The 26,333-nt window shown below is 36.8% G+C and overlaps 2 protein-coding genes, 1 long non-coding RNA gene and 2 pseudogenes across 3 annotated transcripts; 3 read left to right on the top strand and 2 right to left on the bottom strand.

Annotated features, from left to right (window-relative positions):
* The first annotated feature begins 2,340 nt into the window (after nt 1-2,340).
* Nucleotides 2,341-2,827, top strand: LOC143576865 (cysteine proteinase inhibitor A-like). The gene is made up of 2 exons (XM_077060866.1): nt 2,341-2,536; nt 2,601-2,827. The coding sequence occupies exons 1-2, from the start codon at nt 2,435-2,437 to the stop codon at nt 2,781-2,783; spliced, it is 285 nt and encodes a 94-aa protein (XP_076916981.1). The 5' UTR covers nt 2,341-2,434; the 3' UTR covers nt 2,784-2,827.
* A 2,141-nt stretch (nt 2,828-4,968) lies between these two features.
* LOC143576864 (cytochrome P450 89A2 pseudogene) lies at nt 4,969-6,475 on the top strand (annotated as a pseudogene).
* Nucleotides 6,476-11,230: 4,755 nt separating this feature from the next.
* Nucleotides 11,231-14,011, top strand: LOC143576862 (uncharacterized). Its single transcript, XM_077060864.1, has 4 exons — nt 11,231-11,423; nt 12,375-12,479; nt 12,554-12,610; nt 13,482-14,011. The coding sequence occupies exons 1-4, from the start codon at nt 11,244-11,246 to the stop codon at nt 13,812-13,814; spliced, it is 675 nt and encodes a 224-aa protein (XP_076916979.1). The 5' UTR covers nt 11,231-11,243; the 3' UTR covers nt 13,815-14,011.
* Nucleotides 14,012-14,450: 439 nt separating this feature from the next.
* LOC143576863 (uncharacterized) lies at nt 14,451-15,342 on the bottom strand. The gene is made up of 2 exons (XR_013143009.1): nt 14,960-15,342; nt 14,451-14,870 (listed from the first exon to the last, which is right to left on the bottom strand). It is a non-coding gene; the product is annotated as an uncharacterized LOC143576863 (long non-coding RNA).
* Nucleotides 15,343-23,691: 8,349 nt separating this feature from the next.
* Nucleotides 23,692-25,822, bottom strand: LOC143576861 (putative pectate lyase 15; annotated as a pseudogene).
* Nucleotides 25,823-26,333: the final 511 nt, after the last annotated feature.

The following is a 26,333-nucleotide window of genomic DNA, read 5'->3' as shown; positions in this document are numbered from 1 at the left end:
TGTGAATCCCATAAAACTGAAGCAGCGCACCCATAAACCTTGTCATCGGGAGACGAAGGTTACAGTGAGTGAAAAAGTGGCAGTATAAGGAGATATAGCCAGTGGGCGGATCTGCCGCTGTTTGCTCGGCCGCCGGGAGCAGACAGCCGTACTCAGGGAGAAAACCCTGAGAGGCGATGAGATTGTCGAAATCAAACTGTTTCAGTTTGCAGGGAATCTCATCCCACCTCTTCACTGTTTTGCTCTTCCCCACCTCCTCCGACGAGGCCTCGGCAGCCCGTTTTCCCTTGCCGGTCTTCTTCAAAGTGGACATGACTAATGATTTTACACGGCGTTTGCTGGGGGAGATTGTGGTGTCTGGGTTATCAGACATACAACTGTGAATCAAACAGCGGTTACTTCAAGAATGGAAATCTGGAAGCAAAAGACAGGCTCTTAATCAGAATGAAAATGGAAGGAAAGAAAAAGCTCTGAAATAACAATGAAGATGAAGAATAACAACTCAAAAGGCTTGCTTTTATAGGCCCAGGAGAGAGAAAGAAACAGGTACTGATCAGAGTTCACGCGCCCCCACTCGCAGGTGCAGGCCAACACGAGCGCGACACGTGTTCCTGACACTGTGTGAGGAGACATGAAAGGCAACTGTAGCACCTCGAGCACACGAAAAGTCTGACACATGTCTCCATCTCTGACGCATGTCAGCACCAACCAACCACGTACATGGACGATTCATTTCAACCAAAAGGATAGATTTTCGCGCAACGATGAGAAATAAAAAAGAAAAGACAAACCCTATTAAAAGAGCAAACTATTAAGTCTAATATCTATCTTACCTCGCTCTCGCGAGACAAGACACACATTAGACTGGGGGGGCTTGAAGAGGTATGCACCCGCCTTAACATCGAGCGGGGCGGGTCAACCCACAAGATATAGACAAGAGGCTTGAAATCAAGATGTCATGAAGGCACAAAGCCAAAACCTATGCGCATGGCGCATATCACATATGCTCACGCATATCACATATGCTCACGCATCACATATGCTCACGCATATCACATATGCTCACGCATCACATATGCTCACGCGTATCACATGCTCACGCACCATATATGCTCACGCATATCACATCTGCGCGTGGCGCATATCACATATGCTCACGCATCATATATGCTCACGCATATCACATCTGCGCGTGGCGCATCTGCGCGTGGCGCATATCACATATGCTCACGCATATTACATATGCTTGCGCATGAAACATCTGCGCGTGAGAATAAAGAGAAGACCTCGCGCATCCTCAGGATAGGCGCATATCACACATGCACATAATCAACCTCGTCCTTATCCAAATCAGGATAAGGACAACCCTGATTGTACTCATCAGACAATCTTCCAGAAGGTATCCTTTAAGGAATAAAGAATATGCTGATGTTGACAGCTGCCAATGAAAGGTGGACAACTCAGCAAAACCCATGTGCTACCACGTGATTGCACATGGGTCAGGTGAAATACCTTGGTCAGAGAATAATCAATGAAAAAGCACCAGGTGTCCTAAGGACACGTGGCGCGAAGCAATAGGAGGAGGCCAAAAAGGCCCTAATGGGATCTGAGCCCAATCATTGGAAACCCTAACACTATAAATACCACACCACCTCCACAAGGGGAGGTAAGCAAGAAAATACACTCTAAATCCTTACTCACTCTCAGATTATTATTATCTTCTCCTACAATCTCTTATTCTCACACCGGAGGGTTACCCCAAAGAGGACCCCTCTGTCTCTTTCTGAGGGGTAAGTTCACGGTGCTGCTCGTTTTGTAGGTGGAAGAATTCATACTCCGGAGAACCATCGGTGATATAGCACACTCATACCCGAGGAAAGTTGATCGTCTACCAGTGAGCCGATCCACGTTTCTTCAGTAGTGTTTTTTAGTGTAATTATAAAAATAGAAATGAAAGACGGGTTGAGAATGCTCTTACACATCATACTCTCGTCAATCTCTTATAATAGCATTATTCGTAACATGTGTATTACTATCACATTTATTTTTTCTTTCAAAGGGCAATGACAATTGAGACTCAGTGGACATATTGACTTCATATTCTATGTGACAGAATTTCAACCGTTTATCATTAGTTTGACGCTTGAGTACGGTGTCAAACTCAAACTGTTCCAGTTTTCCAGCCGTGATGGAGATAAAATTCTATATCTTAATCCTTAATCTACTTAAAAATACTCGTATTTAAAAGTAAAATTCCGTTAACGTCTACCGACTGAAATAAAGATACCCACTTTAATAATATAATATAATATAATCGAACATATACGCTTTCGACTCTCACTTTCTTTCTTTTAAACCCTATAAATACTACCCCATTTCTCTGCTTTCAAAACACGCTCACATCTACAATTACAAATCACAACCAGTGAAATCAATGGCAACCGTTGGAGGAATCAGCGAGCCTAAGGTAGCTCAGAACAGCCTCGAGATCGACAGCCTTGCTCAATTCGCCGTCGATGAGCACAACAAGAAGCAGGTATTATTTTGTTTTTAGGGTTTTGAATTTGGGGGGAAATTGAATTTAGGGTTTGAATTTGTAGAACTCGCTTTTGGAGTTTGGTAAGGTGATCAGCACCAAGGAGCAGGTGGTGGCTGGGACCGTGTATTATATTACACTGGAGGCAAAGGACGGTGGTGAGAAGAAAACTTATGAAGCTAAGGTTTGGGTCAAGCCATGGTTGAACTTCAAGGAGTTGCAGGCTTTTGAACTTGTTAATGCTTAACTTTCCTATGGTAATCTCTTGTTTGATCTTTTACAAACTTATATAGTTATATGTATATTTAACATACGATGTGTGATAACTGATAAGTGATGACACTTATGAATCTAAGGTATGGTCTAATGAGGTCGGGTTATTCGGTATTGGGGTTTTCAAGTACAAGTTGGAATGCTTACTTTACAATTTAACTTAGTCATTAGATGATCCACACAAAACGTCAAATATAAAAACTCCTAATATGATCATTTGTTCAAAACTTTATTTTTTGGCCCCTAAGACCAAAAATTTTATTTTTAGGAGGATTGGGTTTGCTGTCCAAAGGGGTTACGATGCGGGGCTTTTTGTCTGAAAACAAAATTTGTTCAAACCCATGCAATAAAAACACACATATTAACTGAGCAACTTAATTTAGGATGCCATGTTTTGATTATTGATGCATATCTTTATTGTTTGCAACCAGTTTGACCATTTGACCAGTTTGAATCCAGCTAAATAGGTATTTGGCCCGTTCAATATAAAGCACAACTCATATCAACCCATCTAGCTAGATGTGTGGAGACGCATTTCATGCTGATTTGAATTTGTTTTTCTCTTTTGTTTTTGAAATGCAGGGAGGGTACTAATAATGGGAGTAAATCTTGAATTTACGCATGTTTTTGTTAAGGTAATTGCTAAGTATTTGTATGAATATTGTGGAAGTTTGTGTTACATATCTAATATATCTAATGTGTGTTTTTAAAGTTATATTAGTTGTATATATTGTGAAATTTGCTTCTTTATTTTCGAATGTTTTGCTGCTGTTACCTTTGCATAGCAGATAAACTATTGAGCTTTTTCATAGGTGTTTTAGAACATTTAACTCACATACTCATAATCTACTTCAATGTTTATGGGGGATTAGAATTCTCAACAACTTGGTAACAACACATTTACAACAAACAGTTTACGTGTGACTTTGCCAAAATTACCTTTCATGTCTTATAATGGTGGTCGGGGTCGTGGCCGGGGTAGTCTGGGAAACCACCCCCTCCTGACCGAGTAGTTTATTGAGTAGTTGGAGCCAAGTATAATTACTTGGGCTGAGTACATACTACATGGAGTGTAGTTGGGGATGTTAGTGACTAGTTTTGTTATTATCAGTTCCAAGTTCAATATGAGATTTTGGTACAGTTATTAAGAACTGATCATTAACAAACTATACTCTTGAAAGATTAAGTTTTTTATGATGGATTATTTGTATCTGACGAAACTAGCTGATACAAACCGAAATTGAATTGACGTTCTTCTAAATTAAATATATTATTTTTTTGGCCGTTACTAATCTATTTTCTGGGTTAGTGTGTGTACCATGACAAACTAAATTGATAATGACTGAACCGAACCAACTAAGGTGGTGTCGCTTCTCCGTCGTTGCAACACACGGTTTTTTTAAGTCATGATTTTTACCAATTGAATTCATGTAATTTATAATATGTTTTTTTATGATACTCTATAAAAGATTCACTACTATGAAAGTTAAAAAAAAATATTTTTAGGAAAAATTCTCAAATGTCCCTTTTTTTAGAGAGATATTCTAGATATGTCCCTTAAAAATTTTAATTCTATATTTATCCATTTACTAACATGTCGTCGTCTCTTCGTTGGATGTTCGAGACGATATGTTTCTAAACTCATTGCCTCCCTGCCATGTTAGCTCAAAACTCGACGTCACACCGTCATGTTAGCTCAAACTCAAAATTATTTTATGCGTATCTTGTTTATAGCTAACATGGCAGCGAAACAATGAGTTTTGAGCTAACATGAAGTTGGGGCGACGAGTTTTGAGCTAACATGACGGTGAAACGATAAATTTTGAGCTAACATGGTGGGGAGACGACGAGTTAAGAAACATGTCATCTTGAACCTTAATGCAGAGACCGCGACATATTTGTAAAGGAACAAATATAAAATTGAAGTTTTGAAGGATATACTTAGAAATCTCTCGCTAAAAAGAAGACATTTTAAGAATTTTCCATTATCCCTTAATTTTATTATCGTTCCGGTAACAGCGTCATATATATAAAACAAATTTGGGTTAGTTAGCCATCATTAAAGAGGCATTCAAAAGCAAAATTCGATTTCCTTTCAGTTTACTTTGACCTTGGATATAGATGACATCAACGTACACCACCGAGCCTCCACTCAAGCAATGGAGACATGGTTGATGATCATCGTTTCTATCTGCATCAAATCCACCGCAACAAACTCCCCCCAGGTCCATCCTTCCTCTACTAACCAACCCACGCGTCCAATTCGAACCCATTCTCATTAACCTCAAGTCCATTTACGGACCCATCTTCACTCTCCCATTCGGCTTCCGAACCACCACCCATTCTCTCACCCACCATATGCTCATCCAAAACGGCGCCGTCTTCTCTGACTGCCCCAAATCACTCGCCATGATCAACATCTCCTCAGCTTCCTCCGGTCCTACGTGGCGCACCCTCCGCAGGAATCTTGCCACCCAGATCATGCACCCGACACGTGTCAAATCATACTCGCGGGTCCGCAATTAGGTGCTTCGAGTATTAATTGAACGCCTTCAAGACAGTCAACGGAGTGATGGAGTCAAAGTGGTTGACCATATTCAGTATGCTATGTTTTGTTTGCTGGTGGTCATGTGTTTTGGAGACAAGGTTGACGAAACTAAAGTCAACGAGATTGCCAAAGTGCAACGGGATATGTTGATCAAAGTCGGGTCGGGTCGGTTTGCGGTTCTCACGGGTTTTCCGAGATTGGGGAAGGTGTTGTTTAGGAACCGGTGGAAGGAGTTTGAGAAGTTGCGGAGTGAGAGAGACGAAGTGTTGATTCTGCTTATCGATTCTCGGATTGAGTCGGTGAGGACGGAGCGTGGATTAGGGTGTGAAGAGATTGTGGCGTATGTTGACACGTTGGTGAATCTACGGCTTCCGGAAGAAGAAGAAGAAGGGGGTAATAATGGAAATGGCGGAAGGTTGACTCGTAGCGAGATTGCGAGTATGTGTAGTGAGTTTCTTAATGCGGGTACGGATACCACGTCCACTGCGTTGCAGTGGATCATGGCTAATCTGGTGAAGCATCCTCGTATTCAGAGCAAGCTTTATGATCAGATAGTTGCGGTGGTTGGACCACCGCCGTTGCCTCCACGAAAAGGGGTGGAGACGGAGGCGGTGCTGGTTATAAACGAGGAGGATATACAGAAAATGCCGTATCTGAAAGCGGTGGTTTTGGAGGGGTTGAGGAGGCACACTCCGGGGCATTTTGTGTTGCCCCATCGGGTTGAGAAAGACATAGAGGTGCAAGGGTACACAATCCCGCAAGGTGCCATTATTAATTTTATGGTGAACGAGATGGGTTTGGACCCAAAGGTTTGGGATGAGCCCATGGAGTTTAAACCAGAGCGGTCTTTGGTGAACGATGGTTTGTTTGATCTAACGGGAAGTAAAGGGATAAAGATGATGCCTTTTGGAGCGGGAAGAAGGATATGTCCTGGGTCTGATTTGGCTATGCTGCATTTGGAATATTTTGTTGCTAATTTGATTTGGTATTTTAATTGGACTCAGCCTGATGGTTATCATGTTGATCTTTCTGAGAAGGTTGAGTTCACCGTTGTTATGAAGTATCCTTTAAATGCAAAAGTTTCTTCTCGGGCTGAAGAACGATCCGCCTAAGTCGATATATACATACATATACAATAATTATCATGATTGTGATTGTGTGAAGTGCTACTTTGAGTTCCCCAAACACTTCAGTAGAAAACCGTAAACCAAACATCCTAGTCCCAAACTCCCAATGAAGTGTTTGGAGGATCTCTGAGTGAGACTTGACGTTTCCCTTTATTTGTATTCGTATATAGTCACTTGTTATGTACTCATTTCATCATCTGTCAGTCATGCATGCTTAGGTTTAGTTAAATTTAGGAGTAATGGTAACTGAAGTTGCTACTATCATGTTTGACTGAAAGATTATCACATGATTGTAATTTGTAAATGTACATGTACCTCACACAGTCACACAGGGAATCATATGTATGCATATGTAGTCATTTGATATATTCTCATTTCATCATCTGTCTGTTATACACAACTAGATTTAGTTTTCCTATTCATACATATCTACATACCATTCCTTAGAGGTGGCAAATGGGTTGGGTCGAAACGGGTTATGGGTCGGAACGGGTTAGGGTCGACACGGGTCACTTAAAAAAGGGTTGTTTTGGTTCGGGTCGGAACGGGTTAGGGTCAACAGGTTCGGGTTAGAATGGGTCAAAACGGGTTTGGGTCAAAACTCATTTAAGTGATTTTTCAGTTCGTTTCAGCGCGTAAAAGCTCGTTTAATCGATTTTTCAGTTCGTTTCAGCGCGTAACAGCTCGTTTAAGCGATTTTTCAGTTCGTTTCAGCGCGTAACAGCTCGTTTAAGCGATTTTTCAGTTCGTTTCATCGCTTAACAGCTCGTTTAAGCGATTTTTCAGTTCGTTTCATTGTATCAGCTCGTTTAAGCGATTTTTCAGTTCGTTTCATCGCGTAACAGCTCTTTTAAGCGATTTTTAGTTCGTTTCAGAGCATAACAGCTCGTTTAAGCGATTTTTCAGTTCGTTTCAGCGCTTAACAGCTCGCTTAAGCGATTTTTCAGTTCGTTTCAGCGCGTAACAGCTCGTTTAAGCGATTTTTCAGTTCGTTTCATCGCGTAACAGCTCGTTTAAGCGATTTTTCAGTTCGTTTCATCCCGTAACAGCTCGTTTAAGCGATTTTTCAGTTCGTTTCATCGCGTAACAGCTCGTTTAAGCGATTTTTCAGTTCGTTTCAGCACGTAACAGCTCGTTTAAGTGATTTTTCAGTTCGTTTTAGCATCTAATAGCTCGTTTAATCGATTTTTCAGTTCGTTTCAGCACTTAACAGCTTGCTTTAGCAATTTTTCAGTTCCTTTCATCACTTAACAGCTTGTTTCAGCATGTTTTTGTTCCGTTGTTGTCAACTTTTCAGTTTCGGTTAATTTGTCGATTTTTTTTTGAACGAGGACAACGAACGAAACGTTTTAGTTTTTTAACCTTTTTTATTTTTGTTTTATATTTTGAGTTATGATTTTTTTATTAATTTTTTTGAATATTTTTTGATGGTTTCTATTAAGATCAAAATCCCTCAAAAAAAATTCAAAAAAAAACAAATAAAAAATCATAACTCAAAATATAAACGAATAACGAAAAAAGTAAAAAAACTAAAATATTTTCGCCGTTATCCTCGTTCATCAAAAAAAAAATCCGACAAATTAACTGAAACCGAAATGTCGACGAAAACGAATCAAAAACCTTAATCGACCCGTCTAGTGCGAAAACTCGAAAGAAACCGAAACCCAACCCGTCCATTGCTAAAACTCGTGTCGGCACGAAAGCTGATCCGAGCCGAAACCTAAACCGATATCGTTCCAATCTAAAACCCGTTTCAACCCAAACATGTCACTTTTCCTTAAGACACTAACCCACATCGACCCATGTAGTTAAATTTGTCAACCCATTTTGACCCAAAAATAAGAATGTGGAATTTCAAGTGACCCATTTTGACTCATTTAATTAAAACCTATGACTCAGATCAACTCATTTGAATTTTAAAACAACCCAAATTGACCCATTTGGAATGACATTGCCTGTGTACATTAACAACACATAAGATACATGTTTTTTTTTGTTATAATTGTAATGAGTTGAAGATTCTACTTGTTTAATCTTAGTACAACCCAATAGCAGTTTGATTAATTAAATGAGTTAAAGAGGGTTTACCCAAACATAAGCCGCTCACTAAAAACGGTTAAGATATAAGAAACCCAAAACCTGATTATTAATCTCTTATTTCAAGTGGTGAACGGAGTTGACATCTTTATGCAAAACTGATCTTACACCTTCCTCTAATATTAATATTTGGATTTAATGATACATTTGTGAAATATCCATCCGGGTTTCAAATGCTTACCTTATAACGATAAACTATAAACGGGGGAAGTTAGCCTTATGTAAAGGCAAGGGCTTAATAATAGTGTTGTCTTAAATGATGTGTTTCTTGTTTCGTGTCAAAACATCCAAATAAATGTTTTGGTAGCTTAAATAAGAAGACTTAATAATAATGATAATAATGTTATTTTAAAGGAAAATTGGATTTTAATAATCCCAACTTAGTGCAATTGGCCGATAATAATCCCAACTTTAAAAATAGTTGTCACTGGTCCCAACTTTCACACTATTTGTTTTCATTAGACCTCCGTTAAAAAAAATTTAACGACGTTAATTTTTTTTCAAATTTTAGATTGATATTTTAGGGCTTTTGATTAGAATGAGAATATGAATTGACTTATATAAAACTTAACTCGAAATGGCGCTTTAAACAATTTAATTTTTGTTAATTAAAAGTTTAAACATCGGAATTGAAGCATCATTTAGTCATTTGGACCCACCGTGTGATGGTAAGTTTTACATCGTCGACTCGTATCCTCATTCCGAACAAAAGCCCTAAAATATCAGTTTGAAATTTGGAAAAAACTTAACGTCGTTAAGTTTTTTTTAATGGAGGTCCAATGAAAACAAATAGTGTGAAAGTTGGGATCAGTGACAGCTATTTTCAAACTTAGGATTATTATCGGCCAACTGCATTAAGTTGGGATTATTAAAATCCAATTTTCCTATTTTAAATTATGTGTTTGTTGTTTTTACTTTTTAGAATATTATATATGTTAATCTCTTCAGTTTACAAACTAGCTAAAGATAATAATAAGTTGTCCGTCACTTTTAATGAAGAAAATTGATTTTTAAGGACCTAAAAAAAACAAAAACTTGGAGACTATAGTCAAACAAATGGGTTATGTCTATGTGGTGACAAACTGACAATTCTAAGTCTTTGAAGGCGTGCTTTAAATTTTTTGATCAAATTAAGTTTTGGCATAATGGGGTAGGACATCCTGTTATCAAGTGTTAAGTGTATTAAAACAGGATTTGAAATTTCAAGGTCATAAATGAGTTCATCTTGATGTGTCACAAGGCCAAACAACACCATGTGATCACGAACCATTTCCCTTGAGTGATCAATAAGCCACTTAAGGTTGAGTAATTAATTCATCTTGATGTTTGAAGTCCTTATAGAGTTAAACCAAGTGTCATCAACAACTAACAACCCCTCTAATTGTCATTCTTACTCATTTAAGCATCAAATTCACACATACTTTAAATATTAATACAATTTTAACCCATTAAATTTTCTTTCAATTTAATGCTCTTATAAGCTACGTTTGTTAACTTAAAAATAATGGAATACGTATTTGTGTATATTTTTATTCTCTTTGTAGGTATATCACAAGTTCCAGTATCGTAACGAACATATACCGACTAACTTATGTTGCATTAACAACGAACAAAACACGTTTATGTACCCTTTGACTAGGGATGAGTGTGGGACAATACCTGTATCCGTACCCGTACTTGCTCGATTTTACTCGTACCAAAAATCAATAAAAACACGTACCAGTACTCGTACCAAATTTTTCGGTATGGTACGGGTGCGGGTATTGGTACGGGTATTTTGGTACAATACACGTTTTTGTACCACTTTGCTATTTTTTTATTTCCAAATCTTTGACGATCTTGAAACCGGTACTGGTACGAGTAACAAACAACCTGAATTGGTCCGGGCATCCGTACTTTTACAGGTGCGTGACGGGTACCAAATTAGTACATGTACTAAATTGGCCGTCGATTTAATGATAAGATGGTATTGAAGAACCCTAATTGGGTTGCCGAATTTAAGTGATTTGTTTGTTGGTTCGAGACTTTGATGTTATATTATATAATTTTGAAGAAATGTTTGGTACTTGTGCAATAATAACATGGTTGGAGAATTTATTTTATATATTAAATATGAAGAATCCCAATTAAACCTTTATATACCCTAAACGGGTACAAAATACCAAATGTACCCGTACCTGTACCCGATTGTACCTGTACCAAAATTCAACAAAATTGAGTACCAATACCCGTACCGAATAAGCTAAATCGGTACGGATATAGGTACGTGTACGAGTACGGAACGGGTACGGATATATGGGACAAAATGCTCATCCCTACCTTTGACTATATTTCAACTTTGTTTTTGGTTTTCACTTTCGTTTACTATAACGGTTACACCGAAACCGAAAATAATTTCTGCAGCAACACCAAGCACGCAGCAAAAATCCTAGTATAATATTTAAATACTACAGTAGTATTATAGAGTTGAATAGATATATTTAAAATAGTTGAAAATGATATTGTTAATACATAATAATTAAAAAACATAAAAGTTTGAGTAAGATATTTTTATAGTAAAAGAATATCCAAGTTAATCCTTGTTCATCTCCACCGTCACGCTACTTCCCAATTGCAACACGTAAGAAGACAAGTCGGTTGTTTGAAGGAGGATAAGAAGAAAATGAAAATAACAGAAGAGGAAGAGGATATATTATTATCATGTGACCCGTTGGTAGTATTTGGTTGGGATGTGATGTTATTAATACTGGATCACCTTGACGCACGCAGCTTGGCACTATCGCTCATCGTCTCTCGCACCTGGCACGCTCTCGCTTCTGCTGACAAACTCTGGTCTAAAAAGGTACTGCCTTTATGCCAGTTTCATCAATTGATTTGGGGTAGGTTGATTTTCACCTGCCTCGACTCCCTTACTGGGGGGGGGGGGGGCTCACAACGACCGACGCCTTACTCTCTCTCTCTCTCTCTCTCTCACACACACACACATATATACAAGGCGGGGTTATAATAAGAAGTGGAGTGTGTCTAAAAAGTGTAAGAAGTAATCTGGTGCGTTAGATATGTTGATTTGACGGTAGATATGTGCGGTGTGTATTATTTTAGTTGCGGTGTGTTTATTGTGTAGTGTGTTTTATTAGATCTAATGGTGAAAACACACTGCTACACTTCTTAGGAAAAATCTACTTCTTATTATAACCTTACTATATATATATATATATAGTGGCGGCAAATGGGCTTTAAACCATAGCGGGGTGTTATGGAGAAGGGTTTCGAAGCCCCGTTTCCTACGTGGCAATAGTGAACAGCCTAAAGGACACGTAGTCCGGGGCGAGGCTTGCTGGGGATACCCAAGGAATTACGTATGTGAACACGTGTCTTGATTCACCCTCATACAGAAAGAGGGTTATGGCTTTGACTGTTGAAAGGAAAGCCCATCGGTAGCCAGTGGGTAGGAAACCTTGCCCGCCAACTAAAGAGAGCGATTGGTCATCTTATGGCATAATAATAGTTACTCTAATGATTTTTACACTTCTGATTTAGATTACTATAGTGTGTTTACTGATTCAGATTTTAGGTGTTGAACTCTTGAAGTTGAAAACTTTATAAAATTTTACTCTTATGTGCCACCTAGTGATAAAATTATAAGACCTTTAAGAGTTAAGACCAAGATCTTATTCACACTTCTTAATACGAGTACAAAACAAGCATCTCAATACTTTGTTTAGTATTATTATTTTAATCATCAATTAAGCATGATGTTATATGGCTAATGTAATGATTTGATTGTTGGCAGTGTGAAGAGTTATGGGCAGGAAAAGTACATATACCCCGTTTGTCCCAAATCAAGGGCTTGTCAAAGTTGGCTGCTTACTCCTTATCTGTTATGGATGGCAAACGTGTACATTTCTCCCTCCGTTCTTACTTTTCAGTCGTGTGAGTTTGTGTTCTCTCGTTGTAATTTTTTTGTTTCAGAACCGAATCTTGAAGGAAGACCTATGGGATCATTCTTGGGAGTTCCACTTCAAAAAGGCAAGTCCTTTATTGTATTCTTATGATCTTCCTATACATAGGGTTGTAAACAAGCCTAGCTGAGTCGGGTGAAGCTCGGCTAGGCTCATTTATCTTAACGAGCAGAAATGTTGAGCTTGAGCCTGGCTCATAAAAAGCTCATGCCAAGCCAGCTCGGTTTATTTTTTTTTTATAAAAAAAATATACATACATACATATATATATATATTTTTTAACATACATGTAATTCATAATTATTAGACTACAAAATATATAATTTATATATTGTAAAAATTGATTTATAATATGTATATTAAAGTTTGGGGATGAATTTCAATGAACCAACGAGCCTAGCTTACCTTGGCTTGGGCTCTGTTCTGCTCATTTACAAACAAGCCGCTTTAGAGCGAGCTACGTGTAGAAAAGGACCCGTCTGGTTGGGTTGACCTGCAAGCAGTTTTAGATTTTAAATTAAAATCATATCTAATATATAAATTACAATAACTACATACATATATACAGGGATAATCTATATCTTTGACTAATATATTTAGGAGGTTGTATGCATTAATAATAGGCTTTGGGTGTATTTAACTTTTCTAGGGGAAGATTAACGTACAAATGAAATTAACGTGCTAAATGTGAGAATCAAGTAGAGTAATTATGTAATTACATTATAGAGTAATTATCATAGAGTAATTATATAATTACTCTACTTGTATATATAATTACTCTACTTGATTTTCACGTTTAGCACGTTAATTTAATTTGTATTTGATCCAAACCCAACTTTTCTAACTAATCAGTTTTATTTGACATGTTTAAGATAAAACATAACCCAAATCATTTCATTACAATCAAAAAATGAAATTAGTGATTGTATTACCTTCAGTCGGCCCCAGGATACTGGCTAAACTTGGATCCGTACTGGAACGGGACAGGCCCACTAATGAGACGCTATTTTCACCCAGACGGGAGTCAATCTGCCGACCCTGATGACAAGGTGTGGGGGGGCCACGAATGCTGTTACACCGTAGTCACAAGTTTGTTGGGAGACGGGAAAATTAGGGAGCATTATGTGAGGATCAGCCGGTGGCCTCAGATGTCAATCGTGAGGAAACACGATTGGGGTTGGAAAATGTCAAACCACCTTTATAGTTATTCAAGTGTTCCAGATGCTGATGATAAGAAGGGTGGCACTGGTCCTTGTTTTTTGGCATGCTGAGAAGGTCATGGGTCATGCAGGTTTGTTTGAAACTAGTTTGGTTTATTGGTGATTTCAGCAGTAGTCTTGGGTTTAAGTTAAGTAGTAGTGTGATTTTAATAAAGTTTGTTGCTAGTTACCATGGTTTGTATGGTGTGTTATCAGATCTATATTATGTTTTGTTGCAAATAATGTTTAATGTGCTACACGTGTTCATATGTAGGTTTATTCGAAACAGTAGGATAGGTCGGTATTTGTGTTAAGTTTGTATCAGAATAATGTAGTAAATCTATCTGTTAATGGTTAGGGGTGTAATTGTGTGAACGACCGAGTATTCCGTACATTGCTCGCTAAAAGCTTAATTTGAGTTGAGCTTAAGCCGTATTCATGCTTAAGTTAAAACTATATATTTTTACCGAACAATCATAAGTCAAAGCTTCAAACACCGATATTAAGTCCTTCAAACAACGCTATTGATTGGACTCAATGAGTCTAAAGTAGCTTTTTTTGTCCCTCAAAATGAATTTCAGCAAAAATTATGCTGTTTCAATGTAAATTTAATTTCTTACCCCAATACTGAACTTTTACAGAAATTATTTGAGATCTTCTTTAAAAAGAAAAATTAAGAAGGCATGTAGATGACAAGAGAGCAAACAGTTCTACAAGAAAAGAAAATAGTAACTTCTAAACGGTAGACATGAAATGAAATTGGACCATATCAGCCGTCATGGCAGGCTATCGCAAAGCGTTAACAAATAGAAAGTAAATCAATAGAGAAATAAACCTCATCTGGTGCCACAACACAAAAGGGCAACCAACTGTTTATCAAACATCTGTAAGTACCACAAACTGATTGGGTTTTATTTCACAAGTACACCATCCCTTGTGATACAATTGCGAATCGACACAAACTTAACTACCGGGTCATAGCTTCACCAGACCTCAGGTCGCAACTCACCTGTTGCAGGAGGCATCCATCTACCAGAGTGATACACGCTCTCCCCAACTTTCCACCCGGGCACATCTTTCATTATCCGGGCATCTTCATCCAAATACTTCCTCCATTCTTTCACAAATCTAAAACACGGATTCAACCAAATTATTTATTTATTTTCCAAATATAAAAAGGAAAACAGAAAGACCAAGGCATTTGTGCTTTTTATTACCTTTCATCCTCTTCTGCTTGAAGCATGGGCAAAATAGCCCTCCGCGCAGCATACTTTTCCTCCTTTATTGCCCTATAAACCATACAGATGCACGGTAAACAGTTATTGTAGTTGCTATAAAATTTCAATTTAAATTAAACATAGTTATTCAATTTTTACATCTTTTTATAATTTGTATTCAGACTCAAAACAGACCAAATTCTAAATCCTAGGGCCAGATCATTTTGAGAACTGCTGCAGCAGTTCAAGGTTATTGACCTTCTTAGCAAACAAAGTCAAACTTAACACCATTCACTGCTTGTGAGCTAAGAAAAAAATTAATATTATAGAAAGTGGGAAACAAACGGTTAAAAGCTTGTGGGAGTGAATGGTTTTTGAGTTTAATAAAACACTTTATGGTGTTCTTGCTTGCAACCAGACAAACAGTTTAGGTTTGCTACAGTTTAGGTTTCACCATTCACTGCTGAAACGAACCGAAAAATCGCTTTAACGAGCTGTTAGGTGCTGAAACGAACTCAAAAATCGCTTAAACGACTGTTAAGTGCTGAAACAAACTGAAAAATCGCTTAAACGAGCTTTTATATGCTAAAACGAACTCAAAAATCGCTTAAACGAGCTGTTATGTGCTAAAACGATCTGGAAAATCACTTAAATGAGCTGTTAGGTGCTAAAACGATCAGGAAAATCACTTAAATGAGCTGTTAGGTGCTGAAACGACCTAGAAAATCGATTAAACGAGTTATTATGTGCTGAAACGACCTGAAAAATCGCTTAAAAGAGCTGAAACGAACTGAAAAATCGCTTAAACGAGCTGTTAGGTGCTAAAACGAACTGAAAAATCGCTTAAACGAGCTGTTAGGTGCTGAAACGAACTCAAAAATCACTAAACGAGCTGTTAGGTGCTGAAACGAACTCAAAAATCGCTTAAACGAGCTGTTAGGTTCTAAAACAACCTAAAAAATTACTTAAACGAGCTGTTAGGTGCTGAAACGAACTCAAAAATCGCTTAAACAAGCTGTTAGGTGCTGAAACGAACTCAAAAATTGCTTAAACGAGGTGTTAGGTGCTGAAACGAGCTGAAAAATCGCTTAAACGAGTTGTTAGGTGCTAAAACGATCTGAAAAATCGCTTAAAGGAGCTGTTAGGTGCTGAAACGACAGGAAAAATCGCTTAAAGAGCTGTTAGGTGCTGAAACGACCTGAAAAATCGCTTAAATGAGCTTAAACGAACTGAAAAATCGCTTAAACGAGCTGTTAGGTGGTGAAACGACCTGAAAAATCGCTTTAACGAGCTGTTAGCTGTTAGGTGCTGAAACGACCAGAAAAATCGCTTAAACGAGCTGTTAGGTGCTTAAACGAACTTAATAATCGCTTAAACGAACTGTTAGGTGCTGAAACGACCTGAAAAATCGCTTAAACGAGCTGTTAGGTGCTAAAACAAGCTGAAAAATCGCTTAAACGAGTTGTTAGGTGATGAAACAAACTCAAAAATCACTTAAACGAGCTGTTAGGTGCTGAAACGTGCTGAAAAAAACGCTTAAACGAGCTGTTAAGTGCTGAAACGAGCTGAAAAATCGCTTAAAGGAGCTGCTAGGTGCTGAAACGAGCTGAAAAATCGCTTAAACGAGCTGGTAGGTGCTGATACGAGCTGAAAAATCGCTTAAACGAGCTGTTAGGTGCTGAAACGAACTGAAAAATCGCTTAAACGAGCTGTTATGTGCTGAAACGAACTGAAAAATCGCTTAAACGAGCTGTTAGGTGCTTAAACGAACTGAAAAATCGCTTAAACGAGTTGTTAGGTGTTGAAACGAACTCAAAAATTGCTTAACTGAGATGTTAGGTGCTGAAACGACCTGAAAAATTGCTTAAAGGAGCTGTTAGGTGCTGAAACGACCTGAAAAATCGCTTAAATGAGCTGTTAGGTGCTGAAACGAACTGAAAAATCGCTTAAACTAGCTGTTAGGTGCTGAAACGAACTCAAAAATCGCTTAAACGAGCTGTTAGGTGCTGAAACGAACTCAATAATCGCTTAAACGAGCTGTTAGGTGCTAAAACAACCTGAAAAATCGCTTAAACGAGCTGTTAGGTGCTGAAACGAACTCAAAAATCGCTTAAACGAGCTGTTAAGTGCTGAAACGAACTGAAAAATCGCTTAAACGAGCTTTTGCTGTTAAAATGAGTTGTAACGTGTTGAAAACGCGCTGATTCGTTGGTCCAATAAAAAAACTGACACGAAACCTGTTTTGACCCGTTCCGACCTTGACCCGTTCTAACTCGAACCTGTTGACCCTAACCCGTTCCGACCCGTTTTAAACATTTTTTTTTTTTTTTTTTTTTTCAGTTTTTGCAATTTTACGAACATTTTTTGCAAATTTTTGGAATTTTAAATTATATTTCGCATTTTTACTTATTTTCGCAACCTTTAAAAGTTATTATGCAAAGTAAAAACATTGAAATATTAAAAAAAAACCTAGATTACCTGCTATCTAGGTAAAATATTTAGGATTGGAACAAAAATGAATGTTCAATGATTTGATTAGAACAAAAGTTTTTATCAGTGACCTGATTGGAACAACTTTCAAAGTTGGTTACTATTCTATGGAGTAATCCCTAAAATTGATTTTTATTAGTCTTAACTATCGTTTTTTTGTCACTGCCGGTTTCAACTAACGAATTGGTGGTGACGGTCCCAACTTTTAACGTAGTTGTTAATAACGGTCCGCGACTAACAGAATTCTAATGACGTTAGTTTTAGGTCGTCGGAAAAACGGTTTTCGCCCATAAAACACACATTTTTTCCCGAAAACTCAACAATTGTGTCCCAAACATCATGGTAACTTTTTATCATACCTTTAGGAACTTTTTTCTAGTAAAAACCCAAATTATTAAGGTCACCAGAACCCTAGAATCATCGTCGGAATCAGTTGATGGCGCTTAAGTGATTGTGGTTGGTTGACGGTGAGTTAATTGGTGGTGGTGACGGTGTTCAGGTGGTGTTTTCTGGCAAAAAAATTGACTTTCCCGACTAAAAACGTTTTTCCAGCGACCTGAAACTAACGACGTTAGGATTCTGTTACCCGTGGACAATTATGAACAAATACATTAAAAGTTTGGACCATCAGTGACCAATTCGTTAGTGGGACCGACAATGACCAAGAGGCAATAGTTGAGACCAATAAAACTAATTTTTCTTTAAAGAATGATAAGAAATACTTTATTAGTTCATTGATTTGGATTTAGACGGTTGAGATTAGTTTGGAGGGGAAATCATGTGTTAAATAGGAGGGAATTGTATAAAAAGAATAACACATATTTTTTTGACTTTCTCGATTATGGCATACACATGTTAAATGCCTCATTATTTTAAAACGATAACTTTTTATATGATATTTTTTTATAATAAAAAATAAATATAATAAAAATTGGTTTTTAATGAATATCATATTGTTATAAAAAAATTTGTGGAATTTTTTTATACATTGTGTTATATGTTATGAGTTTTATGTTTTTTCTTCATTTCTTATACAAATTGGGTTTTTACCATGATATTTTTTACAAATGTGTGATATCATTGTGTTTTTGAGTTATTTCATTGTATTTTCTTTTATTTCATTGTGTTTACTAAATTTATGTTATAACATTGTGTTTTTATATAGTGTTTTTACCATTTATGATTATTATTATTATTTTGGCAATTGTTTTATTTTATTGTGTTTTTGAGTTTTATCATTTTTCTTTCCCCCAATGTTATTATAAGTCTAAGCACAAACCAATCCCACATCTTATAACCAATGTTAGGTCCAACATATAAACGGGTACCAGAATAACATGATCGATCTATTGAAGTCTAAAAGTAGCAAAAGATTATTAGGGCCACCCCCCCCCCCCCCCCGTTTTTTTTGTGCAGCATTGTAAATTCACTTGTTTTTCGTCTGAATTTTTTTTATATGTAGTGTAAATTATCTATTTCTCCATTTTTTTTCCGAAATTCATGATTTTAATACATTCTAAGTTACCCCCCCCCCCCCCCCCCCCCCGGTTCCAAACTTCACCACTGAAGTCCAACCACTCAAATTTGAACCGCTCACCTTGTCGATTCCTAATTACGTCCTGTTTTTATAAACTGTATGGTATTTTGGGTTTAAGATTGGATGGGATGATCTGGAAACGTACTTGCTTTAATAGGCATCAGGCAAGGATGCTATTTATACAGTTGAGTCTTTGGTTATTTAATAACATGTTTAACGTTTATTTGTTGTAATTACAACTAGTTTGAGCCCATCAATCCTTCATCAGCCAACTAAACCTGTCCACATCGTGTTTGAGCCCATCAACAACTTAAGTCCATAACTCGTAAATCCTAGGCTCCTAGCTATCCACTATAAACTAGTTTAATTAGAGATTACCACCTTAAGCCTAAATATATAGAACTAGTTTGAGACTCAATTATTACACGTAATCTAAGAAATTACAATATTTAATAAATAATCAATAAACAATAAACTTATCAAACATCATTAATACATTGTCATTGATTTAGCGCTAACCGTTCTAATATATATAATAAGAATTGAAGTTATCGGAATCATTAGAGGTTTTTAAAATTAAAGGGTTGTTTGGTTGAATCTTAGTGATTTAATTAACAGACCATATCTAAATCAGTCAGAAGTAAAGTGTGTTTGATTACATCTTTTAATGGCTCATAAAGCCTCTTAATGGTCAAATTTCAAAGACATGAGGAATGATTTGCAAACTACCTCTTAATTAGTTAGAACTCTTATTGATTCAGCTAAGATTGCCAGACAACCCCTAACTTTGTTTTGAGATGAGATTTGTATTAAATATATATTATAATAATAACTAACGAAATAGTAAACTCCTAACTCACAAACCCTTACCTACTTATATACATATATATACACACACATCATGAAAACTAGAACCTTAAGCAATCAAAGAGGACGGATGCGGGGTTTGGTTTAGTTGACAAAGCTTTTGGAGTTAGGTGTTAGTATGGTGTCGTTCCCTAGAGATCAAAGGTCCGAGCCCTGACGAAGGCAAACATAATGCAATTTAGGCGTAAAAAAACAATCAGAGGATACGACTTAATACCATTAGAAGTTTAGAACAGGAATTAAACCAATAAATAAGTTCACATTTATTAGTTATCGTATAATTGTTACATTGTTGTTTCTTAATTTTTTTTGTTTACAACGCACAATGCTTCTGAAATGACGGTGAACAAACCTTTACATTTCGTTGTATTTAGTCACTTGTTCGACTTTGTAAACTAACCACAAATAAAGTCAAATGTATGACATTCTCACAAAGTTGCAGGCTAAAAAACCTCAAATAATTGCACGTCTCAATCGTTTATTCCATATTTAGTAACTTTCGGTAAACAACATTCAAATAGTAGTGTTTACAAAACCATCTCATCAAGAAACATTAAGGAGGATTAGAATAAAAGACATGGCAATTAGGTCTTCAAGTAAAGCAGTTAAGGCGTTCGACAGCGTTTTCAGCAAGGCTTTAAGACCATCTTTTGTAAAAAGCCATAGAACGTTTGTCACGCCTTCGAAACATTTGCAAAATGTAAGTATTGTTTAAGTTAAGGGCGCCTCAAACTTTGATGTATTGATGAATACCACTACTACATACTGGATCCTTGGCAAAACGTTGCAAATCTTTCAAGAACACATATTTTGCAACGACTTTGCTCGCCATAATAATTTTGGTCACATTTGTAGACGGTTATTTGTCACTATTAGAAAACTTGACTTTCACCGACATAAGCTTCCGTTGCAATTCTTTCAGTGATCTTGGAGCATCCGTCGGTATAATGGTCGTCGATGATTACCGATAGATGTATTTTAGCAAATCACCGACATTCCGTTTTCCAATAGAATACCGATATACTTTTCTTCGGCTTGTAGCTACTTGCCGATGAAACTACCATCGGTAATCTGCCTGTAACCTAAAAAAAATAAAAAATAAATTAAATTTGTTATACTATGTAGCAATAAAAATAAATAAAATTTGCAAATTATATTTAATTCCCGAAATTTGATTAAACTACAAAATACTGAATTTCAAGTTACAAGATCCGGATATCGATGGTGGTATGTATTGATATATTTACCAACGGAAGTCTTGTCAGTAACGGATTTGTGACGCATTGTGTCAAACGGATTTTACTATGGACTTAATTGTGACAAAACTTGCGACATTTGTGTTTGGCAAATGGCAATACAAAAGTCGTCGAAATTCAGTTGAAAATCGTTGCTATTCGTCTCAATATTAAGGACCTATTTTGTCTATCATACTTGATTGTGTAGTAGTGTATGTACATTCACATTAACAAAAACAATGTTTTGTTTAATTTTATTTTTTGTATTTTTGATGATTTATAGGATAATTCAAATGAAAAGGTTGAAAAAACATGTGATCAAGTAACTGAAGCAGCAGATGCAGTTAAGAAAGGGGCAGCACAGGTAAGTTTAGTCAGCATATATTTATATTTAGTTAACAAATGGTGTGTATTTAGTTAATTGGACATTGATCATAGGTTACAAATATGACCAAAGATGTACGAGGAAAAGTGAATGAAGCCACGGATACCATTACTAAAAAGACTAAAGATGACGTCGTTGACGTGGCCGGACAAAAACTTAAACAAAAAGTCGTCGATGACAAGTGAACATCATTATTCGATCCAACCTTTGCGTTGTGTTATTAAACAATCGAGCGAATTCCAAGTTCGAGTTAATTACAAGATATTTGAACAACCATGAATCGATATTTTGGCACACATTGGTCAATAGATCCATTTATCTCTAGTGGCATAACAACCAAAATATTATGGCTTAAAACCCTGGAGACAATAAGAGTTTTATCACCTCGAAGCCATTTGAATAAAAGATAATCAAATGTACGATAAAACTTAAAAAGTTAGATAATAGTAGATACAAAAATGGGATTAAAAACATGCGCTGCCACGGGTTAGGAAAATCAACGGTTTGTCTGTCATGTGCATTGTTGTGTAATCACGATTACTCTAATTTTACATGAGCATTGCAAATTTGCAATTAATCGAGTTGAACCATGCTGAGCGTGTTAAAAACTGTGGTTACATGCAATTCAAACCGTCAGTGCGCTGTCGTATAATGAAAAATACACATTCAAATATATGACAATAGAATTGATATGTATATCAGTATATATATGGTATCATATATTCGTGTAACATTTTAAAACATCATAAGTAAATGTTTAAAGATCAAATCAATATAGAAAAGGAAGATTAAGTGATACATAATATGATAATATGACAATATGACAATGTTTGCCATGACAATCTAATAATGGCATATGCATATTTGAATATATGATTCAAGAATATTATATAAAGTTTCTCTATTCTTCTAAATGAGCGTGTTGTAGGTGGGTAACCACATAAGAGATATATGTTTAGAAACAAACACAAAAAATAAATGCGATGGATAGAGATTGTGTATAGAAAAGATAGAAAACAAAACGAATTGTTGTAATGGGGAGAACATGTGATTGCAAGACATGCTAGTATCACACTTTGGGCACTACTGCAAAAACAGAGGAAGGGGCTTAAGAGGGGCAGTCACAACCGCTTAAAATATCACACTCACATTTTTATATATAAAAAGATAAATAATAATTGTGTTTTCAGTTAAACCATTACGCGTTTATGAATGTAAAGTTATGAATTATCCCTCCATTTACGTGACAATGACATGGCGGCACCTTTTGCACAACTTAGTTATTCACTATACATCCCGCTCACTCTCCTCTCTATTAACCATAACTTTTTCTCTCTCCTCTCCATCAAGGAGCCCGTCTCTCCTAAGTCATAGTGGTCACGAACTGCAAGCCCGCAACTTCCTTTCTTCGTCACGTTGGTTGTCTCACTCACTCTCCTTCTACTCTCTTTCCACCACTTTCAGAAATCAGCATTAGAGATGGTTTTAAAGATTGTGTTGCTAAGAGGTTTTACTACCCTAAATCCATGTAAATATGTCAAGGATAATGGAAGTACAAAGAAATAGGTTGAAACAAAAAGAGATGCCCTACCATATTAATGTGTCACATGGGACTATAGTAATAGGTCCACACCTCACATGAATGCCTCTTAATCTTTCACAACACCCCTCCATAATTTCTTTTGTTAATTCGATGGTATCTTTTGAATTTAGTAGATCTTTTTTATCATTACCATCATCAAATGTCCCAAATTATGATGACCCTTGCCCTCTACCTTCATTATTATTGCATATGATACAATACAAGTCAATTGGTTTAATCGATTAGAGACCTAGCTACACGCTTTGGTTCTTCGGTTTCAAACACGTTGACGATTCAGAAGTTGGCACATGTCATGTAAACCAAATCGGTCACTTAACCTTTTTTAATTTTCTTTTAAATTTTCTTTTTGATTCAGAGTTATTTATCTATGTGCTATATACATAAAATTAAGTAAACAATCGAAACGAAACTGTAGTTTTTCATCCTTGAAACCATGTTAGCAGTTTGGCTTAGAATTTTTGTCAAAAATACTTCAACCTACCGTAAGCACCATGTAAATATGTAATCATTTTTCTCAATCAACACAACCTAAAGGGAAGGGTTGCACTACATGTCATCAATCCAAACAAAAAAGAAAAAAACAAAATAAAAGTTGGGAAAAGATTCCTCCTTCCATTGGCAAGAAAGTAACATTATATCAAGATACACAAAAAAAAAAATACAAAACAATAAAAACAGCTTGGGTCGGGTCGGGTAACATTATACGTGCACCTACTCCTTAGCAACTGTGGTTTCTTTTTGTCGTAGCTTGGACTCGTTTGCACGAAAATAATGTACATAGAATAACAACCAAATAAGATTGAATGAAAAGAAAAAAAAAGATTTACATATGATATAGGTGGTGGTTAAAATAAAAAGGTTCTAGCACTGGTGTCCCCTACGGCAATCGAGAACCCCAGCACCGGACGTGATGGTTCCAACCATGGAAGATTACTTTGCACTGAGACTTGAAGCCCTGGCATAACTTGTTGAGGCTCCGGCTCCAGACTGGACGAAAAAGGCCCCATTAAGAAGTAGATCACCTTCTGATCTCCAATTCCATCCATGCCATTGGCTTTCAGCTGTCTCCACCCTCTTTGTTACCGACATTTTCCACTCAAATTCCATTAGTTGACTTTATATTATGGGTACCAATCGTAGTCTGTCGGGATGGGGTAACATGTTTTAGATTGCCGGGTTGAATTGATAATCCTAACAAACCTGTATATTTATTTGTGTCAAAGAAATAAACCGTAGCCTGAACACCTTTAAAATCATGTAAGTAAATGTATTAAACGGGTCGTAAATATGTTGGCAGGTCAAACTAATGAATCTAACAAGGCCTATATAATTATTCATGTTAAAGATATCAAGCCTAACCCAAAAGGCCAAACATCTTAAAAACCGTGTAACCCGTGCAACCCATTTATATAAAGATCAGACGGGTTATAAACATATTGGCACGTTGTAATCAAGCTGCAAATGGGTTGTAAAAATGTGTGAAACATGTCGTAAACGTGCTAGCGGGTTATATTGACAAACCTAACAAGACCCGTATATTTATTTATTCGTTTTAAAAATATCAAATCTAACCCGAACATAATTAAGTGTAACCTGAACACGACCCATGTAGCCCATTTATGTCAACGGGTTATAAACGGATTGATGGGTTGTAATAAAGATGCAAATGAGATGGCGGGTTGAGATAAATATGAACATGTTGGCAGTTTGACCTTATAAAATACATCTTTTTATTTTTATTTTTTATCATAAACTTTAAACTAATTGATCTGTTTATTAAATAGGCAATTAAGAAAAAACAAACTGAAACCTAATTATTTTCGTGTCATGAAAAAAATACAAGAAAAGCAATTTGTACCTCTTTAGCAAAAGGATCGACAGGGGCAAGGTATCTATTCCCTTGACTATTAATAGTGGGATTTGCACTTCCACCAATAGCATACATCTCCCAATGTGTGTAGTCATTATTCACCACATGAAAATATCCATGTCTACACCTTGGCATTCTTTGAATAAGACCTTCTCCAAAATGGTTATATGCAATAGTCACTTGCATCTGTTTGTCCTTAGTATATGAGTCACTATGGCCCAACAACATCACCTCATTATGGTGTGTAAAATAATTATTAGAAATCGTAATGGCAGTCGAACCCATGACCGCGTCAACGAGCCCATCCGCACAGTTAGACAAAGAATTATGGTCAATCCAAATGTGACTCGACCCGAATATGGAAATTGCATCACCATCAGCTATTGTCCTCCAACCATAATGTGAAGGCGAGCTTCTAACTAGCGCGTTTCCAGTTGGTTTACAGTCGTGAATATGTAACCCGTGGATAATAACATTGGTTATGAACTGAATGGTGATGCACGCGCCATTGGAAATATGTACATTGACACCGCGTGCATCGATGGTTTTGAAACTGTTCATGATGAGTTCTTGCTTGAGTTGAATCCCCATGTCGGCTTTGAACAAGATCCAAAGTGGTGGGTGCCGGGTTTTGGGTTGACCGGGTCATCGTCTCCAGAGTCTGTGACCATGTAGAACCGCCCGTCACGGCCCCCAATGGCGTTTCGCCCAAAACCAATGCCGCAATCTGCGAGGCGCTTGCGATTCTTTGGCCAGTCTGGGTCACACCGCCAGCAGTCGTCAATGGGGTTACCGGTTCCACATGAGAAGAATCCTAGTTTTCTTCTTTCAGTGTTGTTTTTCATGCTCCTGTCCATCAATTACAAATGCTTATATTTTATTCCAATAAGTTAATTATGTTGAATTATGTATGCAGTTTTGAGATTCTTAAATTTCTACCATGGATACCACCTCTTCAGGATCCTGAACTGCATTGGCATTCAAAGCTTCAGCCTCCTTTGCTCTGCATCAGCAGGAAAATTAAGCCAAAATTAGAAATTAACAGAAAAAGAACATCAAATAAATGATAAATCTGTTGCTTTCAGTCATTAATGGAGTTTTAGAAATCTCAATATCAATCAAGCTTCAATATTAATGAAAATAAACACAGTTTAGGAATGTGGAAGATAGAACATAGAAGGTGAGACATAGGGATGACAATGGTCCGGGTTCAGTCAATTGGTAATCTCAACTACATATCTGGTTGTAAAGTTGTGTCTCATATCCGGCTCAATACTCGTTTAGTATTTGTCCCTTAATTACCCATCGGGTATACACGTTATTATAAAATACTTGTTAAGATTTCCACGTACATTTCCTTTTATACCATCATAATTACCTTTTACCG

This window comes from Bidens hawaiensis, unplaced genomic scaffold (genome assembly GCF_021521415.1).
Source record: "Bidens hawaiensis isolate Kalapana, Puna unplaced genomic scaffold, B.hawaiensis_p1.1 tig00028323_1, whole genome shotgun sequence".
NCBI classification, from domain to species: domain Eukaryota; kingdom Viridiplantae; phylum Streptophyta; class Magnoliopsida; order Asterales; family Asteraceae; genus Bidens; species Bidens hawaiensis.
Note: the sequence above shows the minus strand (reverse complement) of the source record. Positions and strands in the feature narration are given on the sequence as shown.